At 53.9% G+C, this 14,947-nt stretch overlaps 1 protein-coding gene and 1 pseudogene across 1 annotated transcript; both read right to left on the bottom strand.

The window, feature by feature from the left end:
* Positions 1–1,689: 1,689 nt before the first annotated feature.
* LOC135453875 (protocadherin alpha-2-like) lies at positions 1,690–5,041 on the bottom strand (annotated as a pseudogene).
* Positions 5,042–9,513: 4,472 nt separating this feature from the next.
* LOC135453874 (protocadherin alpha-8-like) lies at positions 9,514–13,314 on the bottom strand. Its single transcript, XM_064725338.1, has one exon. It carries the CDS (start codon positions 12,211–12,213, stop codon positions 9,514–9,516), a length of 2,700 nt encoding a protein of 899 aa, XP_064581408.1. The 5' UTR covers positions 12,214–13,314.
* Positions 13,315–14,947: the final 1,633 nt, after the last annotated feature.

Raw genomic sequence — 14,947 nt, 5'->3', positions numbered from 1 at the left:
AAGACAAAGAGCAGAGAGGCAATGAGGGGAAGATTCAGAAAAGTCTCCGCAGCATGATCCAAATTCCAAAATCTTCTCTCTGACCAACATCATTCCACACCAAACCCAAGTAATTAAAGGCATACAGGGAAGATGTTTTCACTAAGAGCAATACCAGGAAGAACAAGAGTGCCCTAAGATATGCAGAACTTCTGGGTGTCCTGAGAGGACACCCAGGAAAGCAGCACTTTGTGGTGGAACCATTCCTGAAGTATTCTACTGTAATCCAATATTTTGCACCCTGGGAAATGAGACTTCCACAACAAAATAGACATTCTCCATTCCCTCCCCAACTATGTATTCAAATCCTCCCCTTTCCCCATGCCTGCCACAAAGAATATAGAGAGGGCTGCAAATGCATCCCGTGATTCTTTGACTTTTCCCACATTCCAGGATGCTTTGGGCCTTTTCAGAAATAGCAGATATAAACTGAGTTCTTAAAGTTTCTGCAAATAGAGTAATGAAAATTACTGCCATAGTCCCCACAAGCCTTCTTCAAGACAATGACACCAAATCGAAACCACAAGTCCAGTCAAAATATTAAGTGGGTGGAATAATTTCTACAATAGAACACCAGAGCTGGGCTGCTCTGTAGATGTGGAGGATTGGTGTGTACATCCACTCAGGCTCACCACAATGAGCCAAGTGTGATCACAGGACTCACCATCTCTACCCAGACTGACCATGCAAGAGTACAAGAAGGGGAACAAAAGCACAACAAGATTACACCCACCCCACTCAACTGCCCTTAAATATCATGTCTCAAGAGAAGCACAGATCCACCATGGCAAGAGCTGTGGAAGCTGCTATAAGTACCTGACAATACACATGGAAACCAGTTTGTAGCGCCACCCTCCCACAACAACCGCCCTAAAAGAGCAGCAAAAATGTTCCTCAGTCTGCATGTTACCAGCTGTTACCCAACACATTCCCATTTGTCAGGCAGTACAAGAAACTGTCTCAGATAGAGATATTCAGAACCTCAAAGGATTCCGTGGCCATTTCAATACCATATATCATCTCACGGTCCAAAAGGCCTCCAACATCACACCCTTGAATCTTGGGAAAGGATCCTCTTTGATGATCCTGCCTCCTGCTAGGCATGCTCCATTCCTCCCTTTGTAACATGAATTATGGAGAAAAAGGCATCATCTCACATCTCCTATTCCTTTCATCCTATTACATGGACTGTGATTTTACAGATTATTTCCAGTTCTCTAGGACAAGTCTTCCCACTGCTCCAGAATACCATGCCACTTTTCACAACGACTCTGTCGGACCAACCAAAATGGAGAAATTACACTCTGCCGATTGAAAATACATTAGACCACAAGTCCAAATCGTCAGCTGTCCCTATAACTCTTGTAGAGGAAAATGACAAAGGATGAGGAGAGAGAGGAAACCACAGATGACACCGTCAAAGTCAGCACTCTGCAAAGGCAAAAAGGCAGCACACAGAGCCCGGGGTCTGTTACCAGCACAGCCTCCTTCTTTTGCGCTCCTACACTAAACCTCAGAGAAAACATACCAGACAGGAAGACCACTATCTGCAAAAATGACTCCTTAGAAAAGGACTTCATTTTAGAGGAAAATAATTCATATCCACGCCAGGACACCTCAGCTGCGGACCATAACAGCACAGGGGTACAGCTACACTTTTTTCACTAGAAAGCCTTCCCCTCCTACCATCAGGAGTTCTGGAACTCCGACAGGACCCTGCGACAGATGCAAAGGTGCCTTTGATTTCTTAAGCACCCGTGAAGCACCCACCGCCCTCCGGCCACAGCAATTTAACCAAAGGGGCAGAAGAAAGAGAGGAGTAGTAAGGTCGAGCAAAGTATTGGCACTGACCGTGTCGAGGAGAGCGGAGGGCTCCGGCTGCGTGTCCTTGGCTGCAGGAGCGGGCGGCGGCGGAGGGAAGTTGGGGCTGAAAACCATGAGGTCGCTCTTGGCAGCGCCGTCCGCCACGCACAGGCTGCGGCTGTGGCGCTGCGAGTAGGACCAGCTGCCCACTTCGCTGGCGCACACGAGCGTCGTGGGCCCGGGCCCCGAGAGCACGGCCGCCCGCGGCGCCCAGCGCGACGCCGCGTACAGCACCACGGCCAGCAGGAAGAGGCTGGACACGGCGCAGATGGCCACCACCAGCCACACGTTGGTGGCCGCGCTCGCCGCCCCGGCCCCGAGCTCCACGCCCGCCGCCGAGCGCGACACCACCGACAGACGACGACGCCGAAGATCCCGCGGCCAGCGCCGCCTCGGCGGCCTCGAGCAGCGACACGCTGAGCGTGGCCGTGGCCGAGCGCGCCGGCTCGCCGTGGTCGCGCACGACGATCAGCAGCCTCTGGCGAGGCCCGTCCGCCTCGTCCAGCGCCCGCGCCGTGCTCACCTCGCCGCTGTAGAGCCCCACGCGGAACGGGCCCTTGCCCCGCGGCTCCCACAGCTCGTAGCGCAGCCACGCGTTGTAGCCCGAGTCGGCGTCCACGGCGCGGATCTTGGCCACCACCTGGCCCGCGGGCGCGCCCCACGCCGCCCACGCCCACAGCGTGCCCGACTCCGAGCCCGCCCCCGCCAAAGCCGCCTCCGACGCCGCCGCGCCGCCCGCCTCCGCTGCCGAGCCCGCGGGCGGCAGCAGCGCCGGCGCGTTGTCGTTCTCGTCCAGCACGAACAGCTGCACCGTGGCGTTGCCGCTCAGCGGCGGCTCCCCCGCGTCCACCGCGCGCACCTCGAACTGCAGCACCTGCAGCTCCTCGTAGTCCAAGGGCTGCAGCGCCCACAGCCGCCCGCTCTCCGCGTCCACCGACACGTAGCTGGACGCCGGACGCCACCCGCTGCCACCCGCTGACGACGAGGAGCCCGCGGCCCCACCGCCGCCCACGCCCACGCCGCCGTCCCACACCGAGTAGCTGACGCGCCCGTTGGCCGCCTCGTCCGGGTCCCGCGCCCACAGCCGCGCCAGCTCCGCGCCCGCCGCGTTGTTCTCCCGCGCCAGCACCGTGTACACGGCCTGCGCGAACAAGGGCGCGTTGTCGTTCACGTCCGACACCGGCACCCGCAGCCCGCGGCTGGCGCGCAGCGCCGGCGCCCCGCCGTCCTCCGCACGCACCTCCACCTCGTACTCCGACACCCGCTCCCGGTCCAGCGCCTCGCGCAGCACCAGCGAGTACGAGCCCGCGAACGTCGCCTCCAGACCGAACGGCGACGCCGGCCACACCCAGCACCGCACGCGACCGTTCTCCCCCGAGTCCCGGTCCGACACGCTCAGCAGGGCCACCACCGTCCCCAACGACGCGTCCTCGGGCACCGGCACCGACAGCGACGTCACCCACACCTCCGGCGCGTTGTCGTTCACGTCCACCACCTCCAGCACCACCTTGCAGTGACCCGAAAGCGAGGGTGTCCCTTTATCTCTTGCTTCAATACGAAAATTAAATACCTTGGCTTCTTCGAAGTCTAGGGCGCCCGTAAGAAGAATTTCTCCGGTGTTCGGATTGATGGAAATCACATCTTTTCCACTTGGCGGAATAAAGTTCGTAACGGTATATGTCACCTCACTGTTAAGTCCCTCATCGGCGTCCGTGGCATTCACCCTCGTCACCAGCGTCCCCACCTCAGCGCTCTCCGGAAGCTGCACTTTATACACTGACTGGTTAAACTGGGGCCTGTTGTCGTTCGTGTCCAGCACCGAGATCACCAGCTCCATTGTCCCTGTCAGAGACGGCCGGCCCCCATCAGTGGCCATCAGCACCAACCGGTGCACGGGAATCGTCTCGCGGTCCAGAGATTTCGTTAAAACAAGTTCGGGTTCAATATTTCCATCATTCGACTTTTGTAAATCCAGAGAGAAATGCTCGCTTGGGCTGAGTGTGTAGGTGAGCTGCGCGTTCGCTCCGATATCCGCATCTGATGCGCCCTCCAGTGGGAATGGGAACCCAGGCGGGGAGCTCTCCGATAAACTGAGGTTTTTCCGGGCGGCGGGGAAGACGGGGGCATTGTCGTTGATGTCGGTGACCTCCAGCTGCACATGGAAGACGCGCAGCGGCCGCTCCAGCAGCACCTCCAGGCGCAGCGCGCATGGCGCGCTCTTGCCGCACAGCTCCTCCCGGTCCAGCCGCGAGCTCACCACCAGCGCGCCGCTCGCCCCGCTCACCTCCACGCTCGCCCGCCGGCCCGGCGCCACCAGCCGCAGCCGCCGCGCCTCCGCCTCGCCCGCCTCCAGGCCCAGGTCCTGCGCCAGACGGCCCACCACCGTGCCGGCCTTGGCTTCCTCCGGCACCGAGTAGCGCACCTGCCCGCCCGACAGCGCCCAGGCCGCCTGCAGCACCAGCACCCGCACCACCGCCGCACAACAACGCTCGCCCATCCTTCCTGCCGCGCCGCCCGCCGCCGCCGCTCTGCCTGCCGGCCCCGGCCCGGGCCCCGCACGGCTCCCCGCCGCCGCCCGGACGCACCGGCTCTGCTGCCCGGCCCCAGCCGCCCCCCCGCGCTCACAGCCGGGCTCTCCGCCGCACCGGGGCGGAGCCGCCCACACGGACCCGTTCCTGAGCCTGCAGCGACACCGTGCGCTGCTCCGCCGCCGCACACCCATCGCAACAGGACCCGTGTCGCCGCCTCGGATGGTCATGTCCCCTGCCGTGTTTTTATCCACTTCTCCTGTTTTCTTCTCTGTTTTTTTGCTGGTTTTTTTTTTTTTGTTTATTTGTTTGTTTTCTTTTTTCCTGTGTTGGCATGTGCTTGCAAATATACCTTACCTTCCTCCGTCTTTTTATTTTTCATTTTGATTTCTTGACGCTCTTTGTCTTTCACTGTCTCACTGTGTTTCCCTTTCCTTTTTTTCTTTTCCTCTCTTCATTATATCATACGTCCTTGACTTTAGTTTTTCTTCTTTTTCGTATTTCGTTTTCTTTTCACTTTTCCCCACCTTCCTTCCCTATATTTTATTCCATTTCTGTTCCCTTTCTATCATTCTCTTCTCTTCACTCCGCTGCCAGGTCTCAACTCTCAGGCGCTGCTGTGCCAACTACCCTGCAGGATTCGGGCCATCAGCGCCGGAGGTGCTCTAACCAAGGGAGTGGCTGTTAGGGAACTGCTGCGTTCTGCATCTATAGGTACAGTCTGTGCATGCTCTTCAGCTCCTTTTCTTGTTTTCTTTCTTTGTATTCTTCATTGTATTCTTTATCCTTTCTTCAATACATCCTTGTGCCATTAATTTCTATCACGTTGCTACCTTTTTTCTTTCCCCTCCTCTATTTTTTCCTTTCTGTCCTCCTTTCCTGCCCTTCTCCCTTCCTGTATGCAATGATACTGTCAGTGACATGCTAGTGATCTCTTGTAGTTTCTCAATCTCTCACTCTTCCTTTCTTCTATTGCTTATTTGTTGTCCTCTGCTTCTTTTCCTTGCCTGCATTGCTTCGTCCTTCTCTTTCTTCTCAACCTCACTTCCTTGTCCTGTCCCTTCTCTTCTTTTGTCTTTGCCTTTCCTTTGTTTCCTTACGCAACGTTTTCCATGCGATTGCATTACTTTCACCATGAAGCATGGAATGAAAGCAAGCTCTCATTCCTCTTCCCCACCATATTCCATCTGTCGAGAAGATGAACAACTCTCCTGGATTCCAGGCTATTCAAAACAGACAGAGAGCTGCTTCACCTCTCCTCCAGCTAAAAGACCACACTCTCAGCTCCTTTCCTCTCAGTGAAGAGAATTCACCACTCGGAAACACAAGCCCAAGACCCAGCTACTTCAACACCTGGGGAAAAGGTCCCAAAAGTCCAAATCAACTCAGGACACTCTTCCAATCGGGAACTTAAACCCATTGGAGCACAGTACACCAATGTGCCACGAAGGCTGAGAAAGCAGGGGAACACCACAGCTCCTGAGATCTACATTTCCGGCCTCATTTATCACATGTACCGTGAAAGCCAAGGTCTTGCTTCTCCTTTCCAGGCTGACATGCTCTGCCAGAAAAACTCAGCACCTTATCCAGGGGCTTTAGTCCCAATGGAATCTCTCTCACTTTGCAGCACACTCCACCCAGCCAAAGCTGCAAAGGTAATACCATGGCATTTCCCCCGAGAATATCCCCTCAGCTCCCAATACATCCACTCTGAAAAACACATGAGGATCCCCCCTCCATCCATCACTGCTGTCACTAATTCACACTGTGCTGGGAAGCAGATGGAACAGAATAAGCAGTGGTGCTTTGCTGGCCATGTCATAGGATACCTCAAATAGGAAGGGACCCGTAAGGATCAACAAGCCCAACTCCCAATCCAGGCAGCCTTTGGTCAACCCAATATGAAGGTTCTCAGACTCAACAGGAACAAAAGCACAACTGTCTCACACGCTCATCTTTTTTAGCTAGAAGGTACTTACCTGCAGCATCACCGGTTGCTTCTTCAGAATGGAAACTTTTTCAGGGAAGGGGAAAAGAGGAATTATGTTTTTTACCCCCAGTGTTATCAGAGATTTCTGGGGAACATGGATTGGGGAAAATAACACACATTCTTCAAAACCCTTGAAATCACTGGACAGAGCAGAGGGGAAGCAGGAGGAGTAATGGAAAGATAAAGATGTTGTCTCAGCCTCTGCTCAGAATGCTGGAAAAGCAACCCTTACACTGATAACAAATTGCCACCCAAGGCCTGCCAAAATTCATCAATCTACATTTCACCATCTGTTACCAAGACATTGCCAATGGAAGAGAAGCAAAACAGAGAAATTGACAGTTTGGTAAGAGGAGAGAATAAAAACAAAGGATCCCATTCCACTATATTTAAACACAAGCTTTGCCAATTTCTTGAAGGGCACTTCATCCACTGCCTAGCAAAATTAAGCAGGGAGTTTACCAAGGAGAAGTTCAGAGAAGTCTGGCCAAAAATGATCAAAATGTGATGAAGCTTCTATTTCACCAAGACCACTTCCCATCAAAAGCAAGTGATCCAAGTTGTCCATGACATGTGTCTGACATCTGGCAGGAAAAGCATGGAGAGTATCAAGGAATGGGGATATGCAGGACTTCTGAGAGGTTCCCAGACAAGCACCCTTGTATATTCCAGGCCTTGTTTTTCAAGGTAGTCTGCTTGCATATTCTGTCACTTGTCCATGGAAATTGCCTCTCCACAGCTAAACAGATATTCTCCAGTTCTTCCCCAATAATACAGTCCATGTTCAACACAATGTCCTCATTTCCTCAGGGAAGAAGCTTCCCCACTCAAAGTCACCCTCCTCTTGATGGATGTCTCAAGGCCTTCTCCATGCCACTTACAGGTCTACTGCCACAGTACACAGACACAGTGCCACTGTGACAGACCAGCACTTCAAACTCATTTGGAGCATAAACCAGGCCTTCAGCTCCCCTCCTAAATGGCACAAAGAACTTATGAAATGGTGCAAACTCACACAGAATTTGTCAGGCTCTTCCCACCTGTGTGAATCTCACTATGAACATGCTTTGTGCTTTCAGCCATCTCAAGGGGAAACAACATGGAGCTCTACACTAGAGTTCAGAAAGATCCTGTGATTAGTGGTGTCACAGCTGTGATCCCAGTCCACACAGACTTTAGACATGGAAGTGCTACATCAAATGCTAAAGTGCAAGTGCAGTCATGATATCAACTGTGTGGATATCCCATAGAAATGTGGATAATAGTTCCATGATATAACACTAGGCCTGAGCTGCTCTGGAGGGTTTGATGTATATGTACACATTTCAGAGTTAACTATATCAAGGGGGCATGGCACTGCTACCCAGGGTAATAGTGCAAGTGCACAAGCAGGGGAAACAAGCACACAGAGATTACCCCCACTTTCTCAACACGTCTGTTTACTAATCCCATCTGAGGAGAAGCAAGGAACCATTATTGCAAAGTCTATGAAGGTGGAAGTGACTGTGGATGCCCAGTACAGCAGGCTGAAACTCTACCCTCCCACAACTCCTTTCTCAAAATAAGCAGGCAAAGGTTCATCAGACAACATTCAGCATTCTGCATGGCATCTCCTCTTACACATCTCCTATCGTAATCACTCAGTAGCACAAGGAACTCTCTCAGGTAGAAGATATTCATAAGGTCAAAGAGTATTTTTGGCATTTCAAAACCATGTAACTATCTGAAGATCCATAAAACCTGCACACGAAGACACTTTGGACCCTGAAGATCATCCTGTGAAAGAACACTATGTGTTCATCCTGCTTCATTTCTCTAGGTATCCTGGGACATGCATTCTCAAGACAAACACATCGACTCCATTTCCTGTCTTATGTCATGGTGCATGGAATTCCAGTTCCCACAGACAGATCTTCCCACTGCTTAAGGTCATCCTTCACACCAGAAAATTGTCAGGCCCTACCCAGTAACACAGGCCACAGATTCACTCACCACTTCAAGGCCCATTTCAAGTTTACTTATCCTTCTCAGCAATGACAGAGCCACAAAACACTGACAGGCAGTATCATGCACAAGGCTGCATATGTACAAGGTGTCATGTACATGTACAGCACACTTTCTGCAGCAGACCCATTGTGTTTTGCAATTCTGTAACTATCTCAGAAGAAAGCATGACCTGGTAACAATAATCTTTTCAAAGGTGATGTCAAGAAATGTCTTAATGGAAATGGCACTGATGTAATTCTCTGAGTGGGAAACCAAAATGCTGGGGAGCATATGAGTGTAACATTCAAATCTGACCATCTATAGGAATGTTATTTGAGATTTGGTAGGGAAAGCTGGGGCTTAAGGGTTTATATTTCTTTCTTGTTGCAGAGAGGAACATTGCCCCAAGGCTTTTGAAATAATGTCACTGTCGATACAAATTTGGAAAGGGCAAAACTAGCCAGGGTGTTCCATGACCCTTCTCTGAATGGAAACAAAAATCCACAACGTAGGGACCAGGCAGCAGGAAGAGAAACAAATTTTACCTTTGCCACATTTACCTTTGGTCCCATTGGGCTGCCCGAACCCATATGTTACTAAGAAAAGCAAGGAGATACCTCAAAAAAAACCCCAAAAAACCCCAAAAAAACCAACAACAACAAAAAAACCCTCCAACACAACAGGGATAAACTCTATACTTCCTTTATTGTTTCCTTAATGATTCTAGTGGAGGAACCGACTAGATACGATTTTTCCATGGCACTCAAATAGCCACACTGCATCACATCTCTTGCAGAGGGAAATGAATGAAAAGAGATTTCAGTAACAATCCCGAATAAAACAGGCAGGGGATCACTCAACAAAGACAATAAGGCACCGTATAGTGCTGGGAGGACTGTCAGAACCACAGCCTGCCTATCTTGCACTCCTTCAGCAAACTCGGGTGGAAACCCTAAACAGAACCAGGCAAGACAGTTTCCAAACCTGACACCCTAGGGCACTTCTCATGGCAATAGGCAGTGAATTCATTCTAGGACAGAACAATTGACACACAGAGCAGCAAACTGCAGCTGGGGACCATAACTGCACCAGGCTGCTGCGATAATTCTATATTCCGTCAAAGGGCAGGTGCAAATGTGCTATTGATACCCTTAAGCACCGTGAAGAACCCGTCAAGCACTCATCGCTGTCAGGCTGTGGGAATGGAGCCCGGATTCCAGCAAAGCCTGCACACCTAGAGGGACAGAAGGATTTGGTACGGGTGGGAGACGAGAGCAAGGTATTGGCACTGACCGTGTCGAGGAGAGCGGAGGGCTCCGGCTGCGTGTCCTTGGCTGCAGGAGCGGGCGGCGGCGGAGGGAAGTTGGGGCTGAAAACCATGAGGTCGCTCTTGGCAGCGCCGTCCGCCACGCACAGGCTGCGGCTGTGGCGCTGCGAGTAGGACCAGCTGCCCACTTCGCTGGCGCACACGAGCGTCGTGGGCCCGGCCCCCGAGAGCACGGCCGCCCCCGGCGCCCAGCGCGACGCCGCGTACAGCACCACGGCCAGCAGGAAGAGGCTGGACACGGCGCAGATGGCCACCACCAGCCACACGTTGGTGGCCGCGCTCGCCGCCCCGGCCCCGAGCTCCACGCCCGCCGCCGAGCGCGACACCGCCGACAACGACGACGACGAGGAGCCCGCGGCCAGCGCCGCCTCGGCGGCCTCGAGCAGCGACACGCTGAGCGTGGCCGTGGCCGAGCGCGCCGGCTCGCCGTGGTCGCGCACGACGATCAGCAGCCTCTGGCGAGGCCCGTCCGCCTCGTCCAGCGCCCGCGCCGTGCTCACCTCGCCGCTGTAGAGCCCCACGCGGAACGGGCCCTTGCCCCGCGGCTCCCACAGCTCGTAGCGCAGCCACGCGTTGTAGCCCGAGTCGGCGTCCACGGCGCGGATCTTGGCCACCACCTGGCCCGCGGGCGCGCCCCACGCCGCCCACGCCCACAGCGTGCCCGACTCCGAGCCCGCCCCCGCCAGCGCCAAAGCCGCCTCCGCCGCCGCCGCCGCGCCGCCCGCCTCCGCTGCCGAGCCCGCGGGCGGCAGCAGCGCCGGCGCGTTGTCGTTCTCGTCCAGCACGAACAGCTGCACCGTGGCGTTGCCGCTCAGCGGCGGCTCCCCCGCGTCCACCGCGCGCACCTCGAACTGCAGCACCTGCAGCTCCTCGTAGTCCAAGGGCTGCAGCGCCCACAGCCGCCCGCTCTCCGCGTCCACCGACACGTAGCTCGACGCCGGACGCCACCCGACCCCCGACGACGACGACGACCCCGCGGCGCCGCCGCCGCCCACGCCCACGCCGCCGTCCCACACCGAGTAGCTGACGCGCCCGTTGGCCGCCTCGTCCGGGTCCCGCGCCCACAGCCGCGCCAGCTCCGCGCCCGCCGCGTTGTTCTCCCGCGCCAGCACCGTGTACACGGCCTGCGCGAACAAGGGCGCGTTGTCGTTCACGTCCGACACCGGCACCCGCAGCCCGCGGCTGGCGCGCAGCGCCGGCGCCCCGCCGTCCTCCGCACGCACCTCCACCTCGTACTCCGACACCCGCTCCCGGTCCAGCGCCTCGCGCAGCACCAGCGAGTACGAGCCCGCGAACGTCGCCTCCAGACCGAACGGCGACGCCGGCCACACCCAGCACCGCACGCGACCGTTCTCCCCCGAGTCCCGGTCCGACACGCTCAGCAGGGCCACCACCGTCCCCAACGACGCGTCCTCGGGCACCGGCACCGACAGCGACGTCACCCACACCTCTGGAGCGTTGTCGTTCACGTCCACCACCTCCAGCAACAGCTTGCAGTGACCCGATAGCGGGGGTGTTCCCTTATCTCTCGCTTCAATACGAAAATTAAATACCTTGACTTCCTCGAAGTCTAGAGTGCCTGTGAGGAGAATTTCCCCAGTGTTCGAATGGATGGAAATTACATCTTTTCCACTTGGGGGAATAAAGTTCGTCACGGTATATGTCACCTCACTGTTAAGTCCCTCGTCTGCATCCGTGGCATTCACCCTCGTCACCACCGTCCCCACTTCAGCGCTCTCTAGCAGTTGCACTTTATACACTGACTGATTGAACTGGGGCGCATTGTCGTTCGCGTCCAGCACCGAGATCCCCAGCTCCATTGTCCCTGTCAGAGACGGCCGGCCTCCGTCAGTCGCCGTCAGCACCAACCGGTGCACGGGAATCGTCTCGCGGTCCAGAGATTTCGTTAAAACCAGTTCGGGTTCAATATTTCCATCATTCGATTTTTGTAAATCCAGAGAGAAATGCTCGCTGGGGCTCAGTGCATAGGACAGCTGCGCGTTCGCTCCTATATCCACATCCGACGCGCCCTCCAGCGGGAAACGAGACCCAGGCACAGACAGTTCCGCGATGCTGAGGTTTTTCCGGGCGGCGGGGAAGACGGGGGCATTGTCGTTGATGTCGGTGACCTCCAGCTGCACATGGAAGACGCGCAGCGGCCGCTCCAGCAGCACCTCCAGGCGCAGCGCGCACGGCGCGCTCTTGCCGCACAGCTCCTCCCGGTCCAGCCGCGAGCTCACCACCAGCGCGCCGCTCGCCCCGCTCACCTCCACGCTCGCCCGCCGGCCCGGCGCCACCAGCCGCAGCCGCCGCGCCTCCGCCTCGCCCGCCTCCAGGCCCAGGTCCTGCGCCAGACGGCCCACCACCGTGCCGGCCTTGGCTTCCTCCGGCACCGAGTAGCGCACCTGCCCGCCCGACAGCGCCCAGGCCGCCTGCAGCACCAGCACCCGCACCACCGCCGCACAACAACGCTCGCCCATCCTTCCTGCCGCTCTGCCTGCCGGCCCCGGCCCGGGCCCCGCACGGCTCCCCGCCGCCGCCCGGACGCACCGGCTCTGCTGCCCGGCCCGAGCCGCCCCCCCGCGCTCACAGCCGGGCTCTCCGCCGCACCGGGGCGGAGCCGCCCACACGGACCCGTTCCTGAGCCTGCAGCGACACCGTGCGCTGCTCCGCCGCCTCACACGCTCCGTGACAACTCCTGTGCACCCAGCTCCGTTAAGGCCATCCTCTCTGCCGTCTCTTCCTCTGTGCTCCTCTTATTTTTATAATTCCTTTTTTTTATCGATTACTATTTGCCTTCATAGATTCATTTCTTTCTCTCATCCTCTCCTTCCTTTCCTTCTTCCATCATTTCTCTGGTTTTCATTATCCGCTTTTCCCACCGTTTCCCTTTTCTTTCCTTTTTAATCTTCCTCTTGTTTTTCGATTGTTTCCTCTCCATATTGTCCTTTTGCTTTATTGCCCTGCCCTAATCTTTAAGCCATTTAACCTTCCTTTCCAATCATCCCTCTTCTTTACCCCCTCCGGCAATTCGCCAGTTGCCTCCTGCATTCCGGCGGAGACCATCAATGATGGAGTTCTCAGAGCTAATTATGGTTAATCAGTGCCAATTATGGTGTATCAGCGCCGGGGCGCGGTGGTCCAATCGGGGAAAGGCTCTTCCGGAGGAGCTCTTCTCAGCGTGTAAACAAGGTCGGTGCCTGCTCTTCAGGTCCTGTATCTTCCTCCTTTTTGCTTCCACTCTCTTCTACCTTTTTTAATTCCTTGCTCTCTTTCTGTCTTACTTTTTTCTTTTATAGTCGCCTTTCTTGATATAACCTTTTCTCCTTCATTTTCTTTTGCTATTCTTTCTCTTTCCCTTCTATTTCCTGGTTCTCTTTCCCCATGTCTTCTTCTTGCTCTTAATTGTAATATTTTTACCTCCCCCTTCTCATTTTCTTTCTTTATCTCTTACGTGGTTCTATTTCCTTTACTAATATTCTTTCCAAATGTTTATGTAATACTAGCAATGAACATGTCCTTTGAATAATGTTCTCATTCTTCTTCCTTGCAACGATTCCTTCCATTGCTTCTTTTTTCCACTTCTTCTTTGTCGTTTTTCTTCTTCCGTTTTATCTTTTTCTTCTTTGCTTTTTCTTTCTCTCACCTTGTCTGCTGCTGTCATCCTTGAATCTTCTATTGTGTATTTTCCCCTTAAGAAAATGTTTTAAAAATAGCTACACCACCACGTCATGAAGCACAGACATGTCCTTTAGCAACAGGGCACTCCCACCCCTCCTCCCCTACCAAGCACCTGCAGTTTCCTCTCCCTTCAGGATCCAATCCACGTTTGGAGCCCTCAGTCATCTCAAGGACCCAAGAAATAAATCAACAAAGCAATCATATAGTAAAGAACAGCTTTGTTACACCAGAGAAGAGTCCACCCATTCAGACATCTAATACAAAAAAGGCTCCAGAGTCCAAGTTACAAACGGGACTCTCTCCTTTACAAAATCAAACCCCTTACAGTCCAGCATGATAATCCTGCAAGAACACCTCAAAAAACTCACGATGACACTACATCTCTCATTTAACTCGATGGAGAGCAATTCTGCCTGACTCATTTTTCACCTGCAGAGCTATTACAAAATTCACCACGGCATTGTCACTGAAAGCATCCTCAACATGTCCAGCACATCTACGCCTAGAAAAGCATTGAGTTCACTTCTCCATCTGCCTTCCCTTCCCTCTTCTCACCCTGTCCCACAAAGCAGCAGAATCAAATGAGACAACATAATGGAGCTCCAGACCTACAGGAATTTCAATTCAGGCAATATTTAGTTGATCCAATGTGAAGATACCACAGCTGAACACGTGATGCATTGAGAGGCTGCATAGAACAGAGGCTAGACAGTGCTAAGGAATAAAGTAGGAATTCATTAAAAGGCCTTCAAAGGATGCACCTTGGGCAGTGCAAGAGCCCGGCTGAGGATACACACAGGATGGCTGATGGGTCACGGGTTTTCACACTTTTATAAGCTTTGGTCCATTTAAATATTGGCGTTAATTGTTCAATTACAGCTCCAGGTCATGCACTCCCATCCTCCCAGCTGCACTCCTAAATTCACTGTTGGTTACACTTCTTGGGCTAGAACCTGCAACATTGTCCTTAGCTCTGGGGCTGGAAAAGGATTGTTTTGTCTGACTGAACTGTGAGGAGAACTTGCTAAAACTTCACATGAAGTTCAGAGTTATATACCAATGCAGTACAGAATCTGGAAAATATTTAATACAGTACAGAATCTGGAAAATATGAAAGCTAAAACTTAAGGCATCTCAGGAACCAAAGTACACCTGTCTCTCACACACAGCCTCTTCTGGTAGGAGTAACTCACCTGTAGCATCACTGGTTGATTTTTCAGAAAAAAAAACCTCCGGGACCAGGAGTACTTGTTTTAAGGGACAGTGTCCCTTAGTGCCAGCTAGAAGACCAAGACCAGGGAGATGACTGATGCCATGTCCCAAGAAAGCCTGGCAGAATGACACAAATTTCAAAGAGTCTTCTCTTTTACCAAGAAAATTTCACATCCAAGACAAGTGATTCAAGGCATGGATGGCCAGTCACTTCATAAGCTGTAATATCACAGGGAACAACAGAAAGCAAGAATACAGAGAACTGTTGGAGGTCCTGAGAGGATCCCAGAAGAACAGCACTATGTGGTGAGTATTTTCACA

The sequence above is a fragment of the Zonotrichia leucophrys genome, chromosome 13 (genome assembly GCF_028769735.1).
Source record: "Zonotrichia leucophrys gambelii isolate GWCS_2022_RI chromosome 13, RI_Zleu_2.0, whole genome shotgun sequence".
Lineage (NCBI taxonomy): Eukaryota > Metazoa > Chordata > Aves > Passeriformes > Passerellidae > Zonotrichia > Zonotrichia leucophrys.
Note: the sequence above shows the minus strand (reverse complement) of the source record. Positions and strands in the feature narration are given on the sequence as shown.